Source organism: Pinus tabuliformis, chromosome X (genome assembly GCF_031772625.1).
Source record: "Pinus tabuliformis cultivar Carrire ecotype Pingquan chromosome X, CPIR1, whole genome shotgun sequence".
Lineage (NCBI taxonomy): Eukaryota > Viridiplantae > Streptophyta > Pinopsida > Pinales > Pinaceae > Pinus > Pinus tabuliformis.
This window is the reverse complement of record NC_142308.1, coordinates 590118807-590139127: the sequence shown is the minus strand read 5'-3', so window position 1 is coordinate 590139127 and position 20321 is coordinate 590118807. Positions and strand designations below refer to the sequence as shown.

At 40.6% G+C, this 20321-nt stretch overlaps 1 protein-coding gene across 6 annotated transcripts in view; it reads left to right on the top strand.

Moving 5' to 3' along the window:
- The window catches only part of LOC149141397 (ubiquitin C-terminal hydrolase 13-like), a 191242-nt gene that overhangs the window by 116647 nt on the left and 54274 nt on the right, over positions 1-20321 (top strand). For all 6 annotated transcript variants that reach the window (XR_016264002.1, XM_089446292.1, XM_089446291.1 and 3 more), the window contains 6 exons: positions 18297-18419; positions 18608-18685; positions 19271-19359; positions 19461-19569; positions 19801-19869; positions 20138-20248. Coding sequence is in view for 5 of the 6 variants with exons in the window: in XM_089446292.1 (XP_089302418.1) it covers positions 18297-18419; positions 18608-18685; positions 19271-19359; positions 19461-19569; positions 19801-19869; positions 20138-20248 (579 nt within the window). In the remaining variant the exon portion in view is untranslated. The remainder of the gene's footprint in view (positions 1-18296; positions 18420-18607; positions 18686-19270; positions 19360-19460; positions 19570-19800; positions 19870-20137; positions 20249-20321) is intronic.

Here is a 20321-nt window from a genome sequence, read left to right as displayed (position 1 = left end):
AATAATATTTCAATTTGAAGTATTCCTTCGTTGAGCGTCATTCTTGTCCTGCTAGGTCTTTGAAAATAACCTATTTGATACTGCCAATTGGTAAAATGTTGCCAGGAAAATTGTTTAGCCGGGAAATCATGTTTTGACCAAAAAGCCTGCACGTTATCCCTTGTTATTGAAGAAATCTTGCCTTCATTGAAGCTTTTTAGACAAAAAAGGTTGTCAAGGAGTTTTGCAAATCCTTTTCGATAAGTGGTAAAGATAATAATCAGTATTTGCAAACCTAGATGACAAGATTTCTTTATGCTACTGCTCTGTTTTTACGTGGTATTGATGAGATTTTTTAACAGGCTGTTCTTCTTTTATACTTGTTATGACTAATTGTTTTAATTTTTATTGTGTTTGTTGCCTTTTAATTTGTAATTCCTGGCCTAAGGCCAACAGATTCACAATGTATACTGTTAGTTTTATTAGGTTACTCTGAGTTGTTCTCCTTGAGGTTGTTGTGTTCAATAGATCCAGTTCAATGTTAGAGAGATTCTAATGGGGTGCATCAGTGTTGTAGGCATCCGGTGGTTTGAGGGGTATGTGTTTTCTACTATTGGAGGGTTTGGATCCCAAGGCAAGGGAGGTGCATGCATCTTCTAATGCTGGATGGTGCAAAACCCACTGCAGGAGCGTGCATTGCATGTGTTTTTTTTTTTCTTTTCTATTCTGGGGTGCAGTGCATGAGAGATTCTCATTCTTGCATATGTATGCATTCACTCTCCTCAAGTCTTTGCACTGTTCTATGCAGGTGAACTGATGCATGAGGGCACTTTTTGTAGAAATTTTGAATAATTTAACACATATTCAACAAGATTATCCTGATCATGTACTATTGCGGAATACATACACAATACATAAGCTCCTCTACGTTGATCATCAATATAGCAGCATCAATAACAATAAAACATCAAGAGCATTCACACATTAACACAGTATGTATCCCGGGGAAAGCATCTCGCTAAAAACCCCAACTATCTGTATATTAATGATTGAGTCATTTAACATTACATAGCATAATACTTCTCACAAGTGTCTCCACCTCTGTTACACACAATACAGCTCAGATCTGATCTCCAAATCTCTTCCACTGCTTGCCTGCCTCCACTGCTCAATACCTGCTCAAGAACTGATGAGAATGGCTTACCAAACTCGTTTTTCACCTGCAAAATAGTCACTCACTCTTTGTTGGACGTGAGCACAAGCTATAATGTGGGAAAATACGTGGGCAAACTCATTGGCATACTCAATCCCTTGATTGTGCAAGATCTGGTGCACAACTATAGTCACAACTGATAGCAATCTGATTCTCTACCACTTGTCCCTGTTGAACTGAACATGCACTGACATGCAACTGAGTTAACTGATGTATTCATTAGTTGTATTATGGGTTAATAACTTGTGAATTAATTAATAACTAATTCACCCAACTCATCTCTAGTCTATTTGCCAGTTAGACTAAATACAACTAGTTTAACAAAGCTAAACTGAACACAACTCCATCAACTCCACAATCAACTCCACCAAACTCAACTGATTGAGTTCTAACTGAAGTCATGCATGCAACAACTCAACTGACTCATAAGAAAAGCGTATTTCCTTCTGACAGCTGCATGTGCCACCTCTGTAGCTCAAACTGAAGTGCTCCAAGAGAATAAGATTAAGTTTATAGTCCAAATATTATTGTGAGATAATAATATTTGACTTTTCTATTTTTGACTTTGATCACTCACACTGTGATCACTCACACTTTCATCAAAAATAGAAGTCCATCTATTTTTTCCCAACTTGATCAATCATCCATAAACAGCAACCTGCAATCCATAGACATGATCCATATGTCTAAAAATAGACATAGTCCAAAAATAGCCTGCGGGCCCACTTAGTGAAGGCGACTCTTTTCACTAAGCTCCATCATCTTGTTGCAATCTCAACACTCCCTCTCGACAAGATATGGATTATCAGCAACCCCTATCCTGCCTCGGTGGTACTCGAATTTGCTCCTGGTGAGAGCCTTCGTCAGAATATCAGCATCCTGATCCTCCGTTGGAATGTACGAAAGTAACATGATCCTCCGCTGCACACAATCTCTGATATGATGGTACCTGATGTCAATATGTTTAGATCTATCATGAAATACAGGATTAGCCGAGAGTTTAATGCAACTCTGGTTATCACAGTAAATCACAGTAGGATCCAAATGAGAACCGAACAAACCAACCAGGATCTTCCTCATCCATATAGCCTCGCATGCAGCCAAACTTGCTGCCATATACTCGGCCTCCGCTGAACTGAGTGCCACGGATCTCTGTTTCCTGCTGTACCAAGAAACTGCTGTCGATCCAATACTGAAGACCCCTCCTGATGTGCTCTTTCTGTCTGTTGGGCTCCTTGCCCAATCTGCATCCGTGAAGCCACATAGCTTCACCTCATCCTCCTGTCTGTACCACAAACCATATCCCGATGTGCCTCTCAAGTAGCGCAATACATGCTTGCTCGCCTTCCAGAAGAGCTTGGTAGGCTTAACCATAGCTTGTGAAAGGTGGTTAACTGCATAGCATATATCAGGTCGTGTATTGACCAAATACATCAGCGACCCCACCAATTGTCGATAAACAGTGGCATCCACTTCTTCTCCCGAAGTGGCATCCTCCTTCCTCCAACCTCCAGGAAGAGGAGTATCAACAGGCTTGTAGCCATGCATGTTGAACTTCTCCAGTATCTCCCGAGCATACTTGCCTTGAGAAACAAACAGTCCACCACTGCGCTGCCATATTTCCAATCCCAGGAAATAGTGAAGGAGGCCCAAATCCTTCATCTCAAACTCTGTAGCAAGATCCTTCTTGCATGACAGTATCAACAGCTCATCACCCGTTAGAATCAAATCATCAACATACGGTACAATGATAAGCAACTTACCCTCCACCACAATCTGGTATAGGTTCGGATCCGCCTCGCTCTTGGAGAATCCAAGTCCTGTGAAATAGCTGTCTATCCGTGTGTACCAAGCACGTGGTGCTTGCTTCAACCCATACAACGCTCTCTTGAGCCTGCACACATGCGACTCGCTGCTGAAGACTTCAAAGCCTTCGGGTTGCTCAATGTACACCTCCTCCTCAATGACTCCGTTGAGGAACGCAGTCTTCACATCCATCTGATGAATGTGCCATCCCATCTGCGCTGAGAGAGCAAGCTAAGTGGGCTTGATTGTGGGGAAAACTCCACAGTTAAGCGCGCTTGAGCCAGAGGAGTTCTGGGATGGGTGACCTCCTGGGAAGTCCTGGTTTCTGGGTGCAAGCCCCGGAAGTGATGATTGATGCTATGTGATTCATTTCACTAGTTTCAATCCCACTTCTTCACCCCTGTGAGCATCACCCGATGCAATGAGTGCTAAGTGAACTATTCAAAAATCATGAGAAATTAGTTAGTTACGACTACCTCTCATGGAAATGGTCATACGTGAATGACTTACTTAACGCAGTTGAATCCCAAAAATGATATCTAATATAATGCACTGCGTAAACCCCCATACTTAAAGAGCAAGAATCGTCCATATGGAAGAATACCTTGCGACAGGTGCAAAGGTCTCCTCATAATCGATCCCCTCAATTTGTGAAAAGCCTCGGGCAACAAATCTTGCCTTGTACTTCTACACACTCCCGTCAGCTGCCTGCTTAACTTTGTAGATCCATCTCGAACCCACCACTGATTTCCCTTCCGGTCTAGGAACAATCTCCCATGCACTGTTTCTGACAATAGAATCATACACTTCCACCATGGCGTCTACCCATGCGGGATCCTCCACAGCTTCCTCGAAAGAGGATGGCTCAGTCACAACACACTTGCTCATAAGAGCCATGTATCCAGTGTACCGATCAGGTGACTGTCTCTGCCTGCGTTGGGCTGTAGGTGGTCCTACAACTTTCTCTGCATCTTGAGCCAGTCGCTCAGCTTCTGTCAAGCGCTTTCGCCCTCTGATGGTTGGCGCTGCATGAGTGGTCTCTTCCACTCCATGAACCTCGTCCTGTGGCTGATCCACGTCCTGAAGCTCATCCTTAGGAACTAATAGCTCCTCATCTGCATGCAAGTGTAGCTCCCTCTCAAGCGAACACTTCATGGCTTTCTCCTCCTGAAATTTTATATCCCGTCGCACAACAGTTTTACCACTGTCTGGCAAATACACACGATAGTTGTGGGGCGTATCAGTGTACCCCACAAATATCCCAACCTCTGCGGTCGGCTTCAACTTCTTTCTGTTATCCTTCGTCACATGCATGTAAACGTTAGCACCAAAAATCCTCAAATGAGAAAGATCAGGCTTCTTACCAGAATAAGCCTTCTCAGGTGTACTCATGCCAAGTATCCTATGAGGACAACGGTTCTGCACATAAACTGCTGTATTGCATGCTTCCGCCCATAAGTGAAGGGGTAGGCCCTGATCATGCAACATTGCCCATGCAGCACCCACAATCGTTCTGTTCTTTCGCTCAGCTACCCCGTTCTGCTGTGGGTTATGGGGAGCTATGAGCTCTCTACGAATCCCTTCTGTCTTGCAGAAATCCTTGAACTCGTCCGAGATGTATTCACCACCATTATCGCTCCTAAGAGCCTTCACCTTCTTCCCCGACTCCTTCTCGACCAGTGCTTTGAATTCACAGAACTTTGAATATGTCTCGCTCTTCTTCTGCATGAAGAAGATCCAGCACTTACGAGAGAAATCATCAACAAAAATCACATAATACCTGTGTTTTGCTGTCGAAGCAACTGAGAAAGGTCCACACACGTCTGTGTGAATTCTCTCAAGGATCGTCGTGGCGCGACTATCCTTCTCGTGAAAGGTGGCTTTCACAAACTTCCCCAAAGTACACCCCTTGCACTGATCTGACTGCGCAAGTGTGCCTTTAGGAAGCCCTGTAGTGATCTGCTGCAGTATCTTCAAGGCTCCATGGTGAAGGTGACCCAATCTCCTGTGCCACAACTCGCCATCATCCCGGCTCACCAATCCTTCTGCCTTGCCTACCATTGCTGCGCATCCATCTACATGCAACTGATAAAGGTTTCTCACTCGAACCCCTATCTTCCGGGTCTCACCAGTTGTCTTGCTGCGCAGGAAGGCCTTTCCCTCGCTGAAAACAACATCATACCCCTTGTCTTCTAACATCGCCACTGAGATGAGATTCTTCTTCAATCCTTCTAACATGCATGACTTCCTTCAATACAAAGGGTTTACCAGACTCCCTCTCAAAGGAAATGGTATCGATACCGGTCGCACTGTATCTACCATCATCGCCCATCTCGATGTGCACTCCAAGATCCTTGTTCTCCAGATCAGAGAACAAATCTCTATCTCCTGTCATGTGAAAAGACGCACCACTGTCCAAGAACCACACTGATCCCATCACACTTGAAACCAAGCATGCGATCAATGAAAAATCAAGCTCAAACTGAGAAGCTAAGGCCTCTCCCCCTGCAGATCCAGCAGCTTGCTTGTTCTTCTTCTTCTGCGGACAATTTGTGGCATAGTGTCCGTGCTGGTGACAGTGAAAACACTTCACCTTGGACATATCCTGCTTCTTGCCTTTCGCACCAGACTGAGAAGCTTTCTTGCTCTTCCCTTTCTTTGCTTTGGCAACCAAAGCGCAATTCTCTTCATCAGATACCTTTGATGAAGATCCATTCTCACCTTTATTGTTACTAAGTTTATCCTTGAGCACCAGGTCGTTCTTGCTTTGGAATAACATTTGCAATCCGTTGAAAGACATTTCAACAACACTGTTGCAAATTCGATTTCCACCAGCTCCAAACTCAACCGCTTCTGATCTAGAATTCGTGAGAACAAAGTATTTCTTGTACAGAGATCGACTGTATGGGCATTCACCGGATATCTCACCTTCCAAAAGAAGGATGAATCTAGAGGCTACCTGGCCCAATTACAGACTCTGCCTAAAGAAATAAAATGTAAACACTATCTGAATAATAGATCCGATGATCAATCTTCGCTTGATATCCTGTAAAAATCTCTTCTACAAATCAAGCAGCTCCGATACCATGTAGAAACTTTTTCTACAATTATCTAGCTCGTTCTGATACCATGTAGAAATTTTGAATAATTTAACACATATTCAACAAGATTATCCTGATCATGTACTATTGCGGAATACATACACAATACATAAGCTCCTCTACGTTGATCATCAATTTAGCAACATCAATAACAATAAAACATCAAGAGCATTCACACATTAACACAGTATGTATCCCGGGGAAAGCATCTCGCTAAAAACCCCAACTATCTGTATATTAATGATTGAGTCATGTAACATTACACAACATAATACTTCTCACAAGTATCTCCACCTCTGTTACACACAATACAGCTCATATCTAATCTCCAAATCTCTTCCACTGCTCAATACCTGCTCAAGAACTGATGAGAATGGCTTACCAAACTCGTTTTTCACCTGCAAAATAGTCACTCACTCTTTGTTGGACGTGAGCACAAGCTATAATGTGGGCAAATACGTGGGCAAACTCATTGGCATACTCAATCCCTTGATTGTGCAAGATCTGGTGCACAACTATAGTCACAACTGATAGCAATCTGATTCTCTACCACCTGTCCCTGTTGAACTGAACATGCACTGACATGCAACTGAGTTAACTGATGTATTCATTAGTTGTATTATGAGTTAATAACTTGTGAATTAATTAATAACTAATTCACCCAACTCATCTCTAGTCTATTTGCCAGTTAGACTAAATACAACTAGTTTAACAAAGCTAAACTGAACACAACTCCATCAACTCCACAATCAACTCCACCAAACTCAACTGATTGAGTTCTAACTGAAGTCATGCATGCAACAACTCCACTGACTCATAAGAAAAGCGTATTTCCTTCTGACAGCTGCATGTGCCACCTCTGTAGCTCAAACTGAAGTGCTCCAAGAGAATAAGATTAAGTTTATAGTCCAAATATTATTGTGAGATAATAATATTTGACTTTTCTATTTTTGACTTTGATCACTCACACTGTGATCACTCACACTGTGATTACTCACACTTTCATAAAAAATAGAAGTCCATCTATTTTTTCCCAACTTGATCAATCATCCATAAACAACAACCTGCAATCCATAGACATGATCCATATGTCTAAAAATAGACATAGTCTAAAAATAGACTTGCGCCAAAAATAGCCTGCGGGCCCACTTAGTGAAGGCGACTCTTTTCACTAAGCTCCATCATCTTGTTGCAATCTCAACACTTTTTTCCATGGTGCATCAGGGTTAGTGTTTGACCTTTTCAAAAGAGATCTTTTACTGGATAAGTCCAGGATTCATTGTCATCTCTCATCTCTTGTTCTATAAAAGAGAGGGCGCTTGACTCTGTTGGTTAGACAGTTGAGTTTTGAGGTAGCATGTTTGATTTTGATATGGTTGTAGTATATGTAATCTTTTCTTTGTCTAATAGGGGGAGGCATGTGATTGTTGCTGTGATATTCCACTTGCTGTTCTGATCTTTAGAACTCTGTTTTATGTGGATGTGAATGCGTTTGATTGCTGTTTTAAATCTTTGATTAACCTTGTGAGATGCTGTGTCTGTGCTTTTAAAGAATCTGGACAGAAGTTTTAGTGTATTCAAACCTGAAGGTTTAATAGGCGCTGAGTGATTTTTCAGATTTCGCTGTAGGTTCTAAATTGTATGATCGCATATCCTGCTTATCATTTGCTGATAATTTAACATAGTATTAGCGCTACATCAGTGTTGCAGGAACTGCCCCCTGGGCCAGAGTTTGGAACCGTGTTCTGTATGGAACTGCTGCAGAACTGCTTCAAAATCCACATTCCCAATATCCGGAATTGTGCTTCCTCTGTGTTGCTGTGCTCATTGCCACTGCAGAACTGCGCTAGTTCTGTACATGATCCGGTCATGGTTCTCAGAAGCTTCCCATGCGGTTTTGGCTGAACTCGCATGCTCTGCAGACTTTTTATTTTTATTTTTATTTTTTTTAATGTTTTAGTTACTTTAACTCACAGGTTAGGAGGGGACCTAGGTTGGGTTAGGAATGAAGGAAGAGTGAGTATGAGATTAGAAGGCCTTTTATCCCTCTCTTTTCTTTATTCTTTCATCTCATTTTCTTGAGCTTGGAGAAGAGAGGAGAAGAGAGCAAATAAGATGGCAGATTTGTGAGGGTTTGGAGAAGTAAATAAAGAGGAGCTTGGAGGAGATAACAAAGGCTGCCATCTACCTCAACTTCTCAAGAGCTGAAGAGGTAATTGCAAACCCCAACTCTCTCATTTTCTTGTATTTTTTGTTGTTTTTTCTCTTCTCCTACTCTTTCACATTCCTTCTCCCTTGTTTTATTGCAGGTTGTCCATGTAAGCTTTGGGAAAAATGGTCTTCCTTTGGTTTATCATTCCATATTTGGTTTTCACGGCGTTGGTGAGGCATAGGCATCAAAGGGAAGAAATGGAAGAAGGGGATAGTAGTCACACTCATAGTGACCCAATGTATGATGATGAGGAAGGGTTTGAAGGTGAAAGGGATGAAGATGTAATGTCCCTCCTAAATTATTTTGGAACAAGATTTATTTCTACATATTGGGGCCAATTTTGGAGGAGATGGGGCCCATTCGATTTTATTAGGAGACTTAGGAGTTAGAAGTAAGTTATTTTGGTTTTGTTCACACAAGGAAAATAAGCACTTCCTAAGCCAATAGTTTGAATTGCATGAGAGGAAAAATCAATGGCTTAGTGAAGGATCCACGAAGGAGGGAAAATGGAGGGAAAAAGTGGTCCACGAAATCTATAGAAGGAAGGTAGCTCTCCAAATTTCATTCATCTTATTGGAGTATATCGATTTCTCTTTGGTTGCTTGAGCTGCTTAGCCGAGTCACTGGCTGTTTAGCACAAGTTCTTCAGGTGAAGAGCTCACCCTTTCTTCGGGGGACTTCGAGTGCCACCCTAGGAAGGTTTTCTTCATTTCTTCAGGAGAAGGATCACATTGTGATTCCTAGTAGCAGCATTCCCTTCCAGGTTGTGCGTATTACTGGGGGATACAGTGGAGAGGAGGCCGATTTCATTGGTGGTGCTTAGCAGTGGAGATTTGATGTGAGATTTTACGGAGAGGAGGCTAGGGAGGATTGTCAGCATCTAGGAGAGTTTGGGAGCTGATTGAGCTTTACGCTTGGCAGTGGGACTTTTGCACTACTTGGGCTAGTGCATAGGCAGTGTGTGGGAGCTCATTTGGTGGTTAGAGTATCAGTCCTTGAGGCTGAGCTTTGCCGTGGAGGTTAGAGGAGATATTTGGAGTGGTGTTTGCTTCCATTTCAGAGCCTGACGGAGGACTTTGTGGTCATTCCTTCCAAGCCGTATTTCTGGAGTTGTTTGGAGGGCGTGGGCCATAGAAGAGGTCGAATTTGGGAGGTCAAAATTTGGCCAAACCGTTTTTGGGTTTTCCTGGGTTTTTGGCAAGGATCCCAGATATAAAGTTTCAGCATTTTCTGAGCACCGGAAGTGGGGTTTTCAGCCATATCTTCGCAGCAGAGATTGCAAAATTGTTGGGGATTGCACTATGCCTTTGGGGGTCGGTTTTGGGAGGTCAAAATCGGGCCAAACCATTTTTCGGTTTTAGTGTGTCTTGGCCAGGGAGTTTGTGGCTAAAGTTTCATCACTTTTTGAGCACCGAAGGCAGTGTTTCTTGTAGCTCCTTTCCAGCCAGCAGGTGTAGTTACTGGGAGATAGCGCAGAGCATTAGAGGAGCAGTTCTTTCCAGCATTGAGATTACTGTTTGACACTTAAGGTCTGTCAAGCTTTCCCTTGAGGCAAGCTCAGGTGCTTTTTCCACACTATTGTACTTGCTCCACTCCATTAATTAAATGGCTCAGCTGGTACACATTTTTGTTTTGTATTGAGCATTTGTTGTTCGTTTAATTTTTCTGTGTATGAATCACGTTTGCTTTTGTATATCACTCTTTGTTCCAAATTTTCTGCATTTGGAACAGTACAGAAGAGGACAATGAAATGCAAGGGGAAAAGGTTCATGGACACCGTTGTGGAGATTTGTGACAAAAATTGAGGGGGTAGAGGTGATTGAACCTCTAATTTATATGTCTCCTCACACAGGTATACGAACTGGTTCATATACCTGTGTGAGGAGGCATCTTTGCCGGGTAATGGAGAGTGATGGCAATAAGGGTGCCATAGGGATCTCAATTTTCCCTAAGGTATCGATAGAACAAAGGTAAAGATACATCAAAATAGAGGAGGCTGCAAAAGAAACGACAAGAAACAAAAACTTCAATTCGATGCAACCTCTAGATTTGGAGGCCACATAACTTCATCTCCTTTTGGAGCTTCTGGAACCTTTGAATCTAGAAGAACAATAGTAGATTTCCTTAATATTTGTCGAAGGGATGAGTTGGATGCCAACGTGTTGTGGTTTCTTTGTGCTTGCAGTATACCATTCAATGTGCTTCGCTTCCCCTATTGGTATGATTTGCTTACGGCCATCAATGAAGTCCTTAGAGAATACTAGAGCCCTAACTATTAGAAAGCTAGAACTTTGTTATTAGACAAAGAAAAAACCAGAATTCAAAGAACTTTGACATGGTTTACAAACGAGTGGGGGAACTGTGGGGCATCCATTATATTAGATGGTTGGACAAATTTTAGAAACCCACATTTGATAATGTTCTTGGTGTTTTTGCTAGTGGTGCATTGCATCCTACAACGTATGACTCTTCCTCGATTAGTGCACCTTCTCAAAACATTACAAATCTCCTATTGAAAGCAATTAATGGTGTTGGTGTTGCTAATGTGGTTTAGGTAATCACTGATAATACAAAAAATTGTAAGGGAGCAAGAAAAATTATTGAGCAGGTGTATCCACACATATTTTGGTGTGGGTGTATCCACACATCTTTTGGTTGGGTTGCTTGGTGCACACATTGAATCTTTTGATGCATGATATTGTCAAGCACAGAGAACGTGGATGGGTTAATCAGCTATACAAGAGAGGGAAACAACCCATTAACTTTGTCACAGGACATATAAGGGTTAATTACTTTTATGGCATTGACTCCAAGTTGCATCTAGTTAAGATTGCGAAAACTAGATTTGTAATCATTACCTCACCTTTTAGGAACCTATTGAAGGTGAGGCAAGCTTTTCGTGCTATGGTGATGAGTGAGGCATATGAGGACATGTGTAGTTCTCTTAGAATATATCATTTGACCCTTTCTCGATGAAACATGTCCTAATTCTCCAATGGAGTAGTGAGCTCCTCTAAATTTGTTCTCTTGACCACTTCAACTATCTATAAACACTAAAGAGATGGCACATCTTCAACTATCAATAAACTCTGAAGAGATGCACATCCTTTATAATTGTGCAAGAGTGGTTTTGGACGTTTACAAGTCCTCTTAAGGTTTGGAAACCTTTTTCGTGTATGTTTCATAATCAATGATTATGGGTGAAAACCATCCAAATTCCTCCTTGAATGATGGGCGTTCCTCCTAAAATGCATGTTTAACCCTGAAGAGAGGTTCTAGACAACATGTGTCATTATCTCATGGAGGTTATTTTCTAGAAAGCTCATTGCTGTGTAAATGATGCCAAAAGGTCACTAGATGATGACTCATGCCTCCAAATATATCACTCATGCATTGGAAACTGTGAAGATGCTCCAAGGCACTCCCCATTGGGGAACTATGTGTGAAAATATGTGGACAAATTGCCCCCAAGAAGAACCACTGCCACATGTACAATAGCGCCTCTGAATTTGTGAACTCAAATATGCATATACTGTTAGTTTCTGTAGCATCGGATGTGTTTTAGCCACAAAATTTGGTGGAGAGGCTAGAATACATGAGATCTCCAAAACCTAGAAATTGTTTCTAGAAATTCCACCCAGAGATGACTTAATTAGATTATTAACCATTTTTTTTTATGTTTCCTAAGTTTAAACTTAGGAAAATTGGTTAATTAATCAGAATTAACTATGTCAAGATGAGAATTCTCTATAAACTCACACAGATTGACTCTGATATGATCTTGGTGCTTGGTGCTCCAACAGAGGATTATAAGTAGTAGTCGATGGGCACTTGGAGAACACATTAGAGTCACTTAGAGAATTCGATTTTCCAGAGTAGCAGCAGTCAGTTGACGAAGAGTTTGTGCTTCAGTGAGGAAGTAGGGACAATGAGGGGTAAGGATAGTGAGGTTGGAGGAATATTTCTAGATCCAGTGAGTGCATTTGCAGAGAGGCAGAAGAGCCACAGTGAGGGTGACGCAGGGACTGTGCAGTAGCCTATAAAGGCAGTTCGATTTGCAGATTCGGAAAGTCGTTTAAGTGTTCCGGTGGTAGAAGAATTTTGCAGAGGTTGGGAGAAGCGTTTCCATAGTCGGTGGCAAACAAAAGAAGCAATTCGGATTGAAATCTGGGTCGTACGAATTAGAGCCTATGTAGAGGGTGACGTAGGGAAATTCATAGAGGGTTTCAGAGGCCAGTCTTCAATGTTGAATTTGCCTGTGGGGTGAGGAAAATTTCTCACTACATTTTTGCCAGTATTTTTCTCTGTAGGATTGTCAGATTCAACCTCTAGATTATTGTACTCAGGTTTCACTGCTGCTTAATAATAAAAACCCTCAGTTGCTGGGGTTTTTCCATGGACATTTATACAAAAATAACTGTGTGATTTTTATTGTGTGCGCACTAGTATTTTCTCAATTTTGAGCACTATTATTTCCGCAGTATTTTATTTGTGAATGTTGCAGTGTGATTTATTTAGTATTTGCCATAGCAAATAAATTGTTAAAATTAATTAACAATTAGAAGAATAGTTTCCAGTTGCTGCAATAAGATTTCAACTTTGGAATTTTCACATGGTACCTGAGCATGAGTAATAGGCTGGGAAGCTCAAAAGCGGAGGTGAGAAATTCGCTGTTCAGTGGGAGCAGCAAGCCGAAATTCTCGGAGGCAGCGCAGTACCCAGACAAGCAGGACAAATTGCTAGGGAAAAATTTTGATTTTTAGTTGCAGGGTTGTAGAAAAGTCGAGTTGCCCGGGTGAATGATTCCAATAGTTAGAGGGAGTAGCTGCAACTCAGATTTTTGCTGAGCAGATTCCTTGGTTGGACAATCGAGGGTTTTGAAGCAACAAAATCATCGTCGGGTGGTAAGAGAAAAGCACATACAACAAATGGAAAATTTCTCTTAGGTGATCTCGAGTTTTAGAGATTTATTTTTTCTAGTTGCAGATTGGCAATAGCAGTGAGTAGATATTCTCACTCCAGAAAGGAGCGCGAGTAGCATATCCAACAACCGAGTAGAAGGAAAGAGGGAGATTTTCGGGTTTATTATCTCCAGATATTTGAGTTTCACAACTTTGCAAAGATGGTCGTACGAGATTTCTAGAGAAGGCTGTACGAGTTTGCCAGATTGCAGATTTGCATAGCAGATCGACTTCCAGTTACCGGTGACAGGTGCTGGAGGAGGTGCGAGTTGTCTCGTGCTAGTTGCAAAGTTAAGAAGGGTCACAGCTAGGGACAATGCTCGAAAGGAGATAGTGGGATACCAGATCCAGGTGGAGGAGGAGTATGAGACTCTGTTGTGCTAGATGGGTAGGGTCCAACACAATAGCAACAAGGAGATCAGTCAGATCAATTATGGATTGTTGCAGTGGTACCATCACCTTTGCTACAGGCGCCCATAGTATCAGTGTCAGCAGACGCGATCTATCATTAGATAGTTACAAGACTAGTTGCAGAACTAGTTGCGTGACACATGCAATGCGAATTGCTCAGTTGTAGTGTGCAGGCGGAGTTCCAGCTAGAAGATTCCCAGCCCTGTGATACGCAATCCAGTTTCTAGTACAGGAGGATAGTGCAAGTTGCCAGGAGGGAGCAGATATATTTCCCGTAGGGAGATCGAGACTCAAAGGGAGTCTAGTTTCAGAGGGAGCATCCCTATGGAAGCTAGTACTTCAAGATCTGGGGAGATCAGACACATTATTGCAATAGTTGCAACAACAATGCAATGATAGTCGCAAAGCATTCGCAACGACAGTATGAGTAGATAAAAGCTACAGAGTTGGGCAGGGTCCTTGAGGAGTCCACCTCATGGATCATTACTTGGCTATGGGGGCCCACAATTTTCAGTAGTAGGATGGATTAGTGATAGTTGATGCAGTCAGAACCAGAGTGACAGTTGCAGACTAGTAACAGTCAGATGCTGAGGAGCGCAATGCAATGTTCACAACAGAGCAGGTGGCACAGTGCAGAGTCAACAACAACACAAATTCTTCAGTGACAGTGCAGAGGCTAGTAGTAGTCAAGACTCGTGCGACAGATGCATGATATTGAACACAGTTGATTCAGTATTTTGGATGCTTCTCAGTTGCAGTTGCAACAACAACAGGTGAGAGGGAGTTGCAGTGGAGATGCAGAGTTGGCAGCAACATGGCAGTGTGAGTAGCAACACAAATGCAACATCAAAGTTGCACAGTGGTTGGTGGGCAATATGGCCATAGATCAACAATGTGACAGGAGGTGATACAGAGACAGAGTGTTGTGGCAGGATGTGCAACACTAAAGAGAACACAGTCCTCGCTAAGAGGGAGTGCTAGTTTCTGTAGCATCATATGTGTTCTAGTCGCGAAATTTAGTGGAAAGGCTATAATACATGAGATCTCCAAAACCCAAAAATCGTTTCTGGAAATTCCACCTAGAGATGACTTAATTAGATTATTAACCAATATCTTTAATGTTTCCTAAATCTAAACTTAGGAAAACTGGGTAATTAATCAGAATTAATGAAGTCAAGGAGAGAAGTCTCTAGAAACTCACACGGATTGACCCGATATGATCCTGGGCCTTGATTAATTTTTAATCTTGGCCTTTGGTGCTACAACAAAGGATTATAAGAAGAAGTCGATGGACACTTGGAGAACACACCAGAGTCACTTGGAGAATTTGATTTCTTAGAGTAATAGCAGTCAGTTGCTAGAGGGTTCGAGCTTCAGTGAGGAAGCAGGGACAGTGAGGGGCAGGGATAGTGAGGCTAGAGGAAGATTTCCAGATCCAATGAGTTCATTTGCAAAGAGGCAGAAGAGCCACAGTGAGGCTGACGCAGGGATTGTGTAGTAGCCTCTAAAGGCAGTTCGATTACAGATTCAGAAAGTCGTTTCAGTGTTTCGGTGGCAGAAGAATTTTGCAAGGGTCAGGAAAAGCGTTTCTAGAGTCAGTGGCAAACAGGAGAAGCAACTTAGATTGAGATCCAAGCCGTATGAATTAGAGCCTGCGCAAAGCCCACGCAGAGGGTGATGCAGCACAATTCGTAGAGGGTTTTAGAGGCCAGTTTTCAACGCCGAATTTCCTTGTGGGGCGAGGAAAATTCCTCACTAGTTTTTTGCCTGTATTTTTCTCTGTAGGATTGTCAGATTCGGCATCCAGATTATTGTACTCAGATTTCACTGCTACTTGATAATAAAAACCCTTAGCTGCTACACCAGTTTTCCCAAGTTGGGTTTTTCTGGGAACATTTGTCCAAAAATAAGTGTCATTTTTATTGTGTGTGTGTTAGTATTTTCTCAGTTTCCAGCGCCATTATTTCTGCAGTATTTTATTTGTGAAGGTTGCAGTGTGATTTATTTAGTATTCGCCATAGCAAATAAACTGTTAAAATTAATTAACAATTAGAAGAATAATTTTCGGTTGCTGCAATAGGATTTCAGCTTTGGAATTTTCACATATACCTTGGAAGATGTAGATGATAAATACTTGAACCCCCATTACTATTTCGCCTTTGCAAGATAAACAAAATGAGGCTCAAACCTATTATTTGTTCACATCTCCTGGTGCAGCGTTGTTGGAAAAAATACTCCTTCGAAAATGCAAATGAGGGTTGCGTTCTCAGGCAGTAACAAAGGTTTATGTGTGAGATACCCATGTGTGCAGGGTGAATAAGGCCCTTTATGTGCTGGAGCAAGCAGCACATGCATGGTACTCAAGGATTGATGGCTACTTATTGAATTTGGGCTTCACTAATTTTTTTTGTAGATTTAAACCTTTATTAATTGTATGTTAAATTGGATTGTCTTGAGTTGATCCTATATGTTGGTGATATGATTTTTACAGGAAGTTTTGAAAAGCTTGTTGCCTGGTGGAAGATGTTACCAAGTGACTTTGCCGCAAAGGGCATTGGCCTAATGCATTACTTATTGTATCAAGAGGTTTGGTAGGGTGTGGGTGAAGTCTTCCTTGGGAAAGGGAAGTACACAAAGGAGATTATAAATATAAATAAAGAGATTAAAGATGCTTGATTGCAAACCCTTTGCAACTGTTATGGTTTCAAATAAAAAATTATTTGCAGATTTGGATTTTGATATGGTTGATCCTTGTATAGGCAAATGATAGGTAGCCAGATGTATCTTGTGAATACAAGGCTTGATATATGTTTTGCAGTTATTGAGCTAATTCATGGCTGAACCTTGACAGTGTCTTTATGAAGTTGTCAAGTGTGTTTGCAGATACTCAGAGGGTGCAGTTCATCATGAACTGAGGTGTAGGAGATGGTGAGTTAGTGTTACATGGTTTGATAATTCTGACTGAGTAGGAGATGTAGCAGGAGACACAAGTTCTAGAAAGAGCACTTTTTTTGTTTTAGCTTGGGCACATGTATGATTTCCTAGTTTAATAGGAAGTTGGGAGTAGTTGTACTAAGTTTAACAGAAGATTATGTTTGTGCCAACCTCTTTTGCTTGTTGTGAGGCCATGTGGCAACTCCTGCTTGTTGTGTGGCCATAAAGTTTTGCAAGTTGATAACAGAGTTGGCTCAACAGATGCTGGAGCTCATTGTTGTTTATTCTGACAATTAGAGTTGTATGATTGTATCAAAGTCTTTGAGAATCTAGTATTTCATGATTGGTCGAATTACATTAATATTAAGGGTACCATTTTATGAGAGATAAAGTTCAAAAGGGAGCAGTGGTTCTTTATTATGTTCCTTCAGTTTTATAAGTGATTAACATTTTGAGAAAGCCCTGTTAAGGGGAAGTTTGAGCTGTTGTGTGATAAACTTGGTTTGGTGGACACCACCTTCTTTGCAAGGAGGGACTGTTAGTTTTCTCTTTGAGTTGTTCTCCTGCAACTTGGCATGTTCAATAGTTTCAATAATAGGGTGCATTAGTTTTCTAGTCATCCAGTGGTGTGGGCGAATGCATGCTCTATTATTGGAGGGCAGAGAGCTTAATGCAAGGAAGGCTCATGCATCTTCTAATCTTGGAGGGTGTAGATCCCAATGCAGGTAGGTCACATTGCATGCGGATATTTTTCTATTCTGGGGTGTAGAGAGATTCTAATTCATGCAAGCATCTTCTCTTCTTGAGTGGGTGCACTGTTCTAGGTAGGTGAACTCATGCATGAGGGCATCTTCCATGGCACATTAAGGTTAGGGTTTGGCCTCTTCAAAGGTGGCAGTTCACTAGATATGACCGGGTTCTTTGTAACCTCAAGTCTCTTGTTCTATGAAAGAGAGAGAGAGGGCTCTTCACGCTCTTGGTTAAACAGTTTGGCTTTCGAGTTAGTGCTTTTACTTGTGATAAGCGAATAGAAGATTCTATCTTTTTTTGCGTCCAATAGAGACATTCAGCTTGCTGTTCTAATTTATTCCGAACTCTGTTTTATGTAGATCCAGACACCTTTAATTGCTGTTTTTATCTACCTTACCAGATGCTGTGTCCACACTACGAAATTTCTGAACAGAAGTTTTAGTTTATTAAAATCTGGAGTTTTCATAGGGCTTCAGTGATTTTTGAGATTTAGCTGTAGGTTCTGGTTTCTATAATTGCAGATCTGCTTGTCACGTGCTGGGACATCAACAAATAGATTGGGCCAGTCTGCCTTCATTAAATGAGTACAAGTTAAGTGATACCTTTCCTACAGTGGATATTTTATTATTGAAGTTGTTGGGATACAACTTTCCAAGATGCCATCCAAATTACCTCTAACTGTGTTTTCCAGTTGTGTTATCTGTGCGAGAAATGTCAGGAAGTCATCCACAGTAATATCAGTTAGAACCCTGTTATCGTATTATCATAAAATAGTTCCTCGATAAAATGATAGAACCTGGGCATATTAATTTGTTTTCTTTCATAGTTTGTTGGTTCTGCTTCTTACCTGTGCTTTTCATTATGTATGCTGTCAATGTCTTCAAGATTTCCTAGATTTTACTAATATGATCAAAACTATGATTTTGCAGGAAGAGGCGGCAAAAGAATTTGGAATTCCGGTACAGTATCTACGTTTTTGGTTGTGGGCTAAGCGACAAAACCATACGTATCGGCCCAATAGACCTCTAATACCATTAGAGGAGTCCCAATCAGTTATATTACCTCTACTTATAGTCTTGGATCATGAGACGTAATTTTTTCTAAAGTATTTTTGTAAACATTGTAATGCCCAAGCATTTTAACACTCTTTTTTGTTTCATGTGAGAAATAAATATAAACTTGAGAGAGTGTCTTGTTTTAAGAGTTTATAAGATTGCTCTCTTATTATTTAAACTTACAGGTTGGTCACTTGAGGGAGGTTTCAAGTAAGTTGCAAGGTCCAGAGTTAAAATTGTTTATGGAAGTAAAGCATGGCCGGGTAACATTCTATTCCCAAGTTTTTATGTAGCTTTGCATATTTTCATAAATGATCCTTATTTCTTTTTAAGACTTTTTTTTTGTTACCCTATTATATGTGATAATCTTATTTCCATAGCATGGTATGACAATTTATTCCTATAATTTTTGCTTCCATTAGTAAGATAGTCTCAGTTAAGGTCTTTTAACTGAGTTCTTATGTAGCTTTGCATAATTTCATAAGTGATCTTTATTTCAGTTAAGTTGTTATAACTGAGTTCATATGTAGCTTTGCATAATTTCATAATGATCCTTATTTTTAAAATATATATGTATATACTTTTTGGTTTTAAATTACCTTATTACATGTGATAATGCTATTGCCATAGCATTGGATAATGTGTCTTAAGGAAAAGTTGAAACTTTTAACAGTATTTTGTATCATCTTCATTTAACTTTTTAAACTGACAGAATTCATAAGATTAACAACTTTGGTTTGCTGATAACCTGCATGCTATTTTCTTTGATTATTTATAAAAAGTTTCAAGTGCTGCATTCTGTGAACTGAATTGCTTCTATTGATGACACTCTGGATTTTTTCCTGTAGAATCTTTGCTTTCTTCCACCACCTGAAAAGAAGAAGGACGATATACTCCTTTTCTTCAAACTATATGATCCGGAGAAAGAATCACTGCGGTAGTAAATTTTTCCTATTATTAGTTATTTATTTTTTCATTTACATGAATTTTTTAATTTTACACCTACTCGACCTTTAACTTCATCTATATTGGCCTCAGATATGTTGGAAGGAGTTTTGAGAAGTCTGGAGGTAAACCAGCAGACATTTTACTGAAACTTAATGAAATGGCTGGGTTTCCACCAGACACCGAAATTGAGCTTTATGAGGTCAGTCGAAGATGAGTTTTGGAACAGTGATCAAGATGGGTGTATAAAAAATTCTCTTTTGTTTTAATGCCAGTAGTGCCCTTGTAATTATTTTCTTCTATATGATTAGGTTCCAGGACTGGAACGTTGCAGTTCTGTTCTCTTTTGGGAAAAATTGATGATTATTCTTTACCTTGGTAATCAATATCGCCATCTAAGTCTCATCCATGCTTTTATTGTTATAACTGACAGGAAATTAAGTTTGAACCTTGTGTTATGTGTGAGCGTATTGACAAGAGAGTTCCTTTCCGAAATAGCCAGGTGAATTTTTTCTATGCCGTATCATGGCTTCTTTTGATTTATTTTTATTGCTGGATGTTTATGTTTAGATCTTTGCTATTTGCATTTTTATATCTTTGCTATATATCTTGAGCTCTATGTTTTTATTTTACCATAATTCTGTAGCTTTTTTAGGAGTTGCATGTACATGTATACCTTCATTTTGCCATGAATCTGCAGCACTATAATTGCTTGTGCCATTTAAATTTTTGTGAACTCAAATATAACAACCCTCTTATTAATGTTGCAGATTGAAGATGGAGATATTATTTGCTTTCAGAGGGTTCTCTCGACAGATGAGGAGGAACGGTATCGATATCCACATGTGCGGTTGTTTTTGGAGTATGTGCGTAACAGACAGGTAAAATACTCTTTTACTTTGATATTAAAATATATGTAGCATTTCAAGTAAAATGCATGAGAAGGATTGCAAC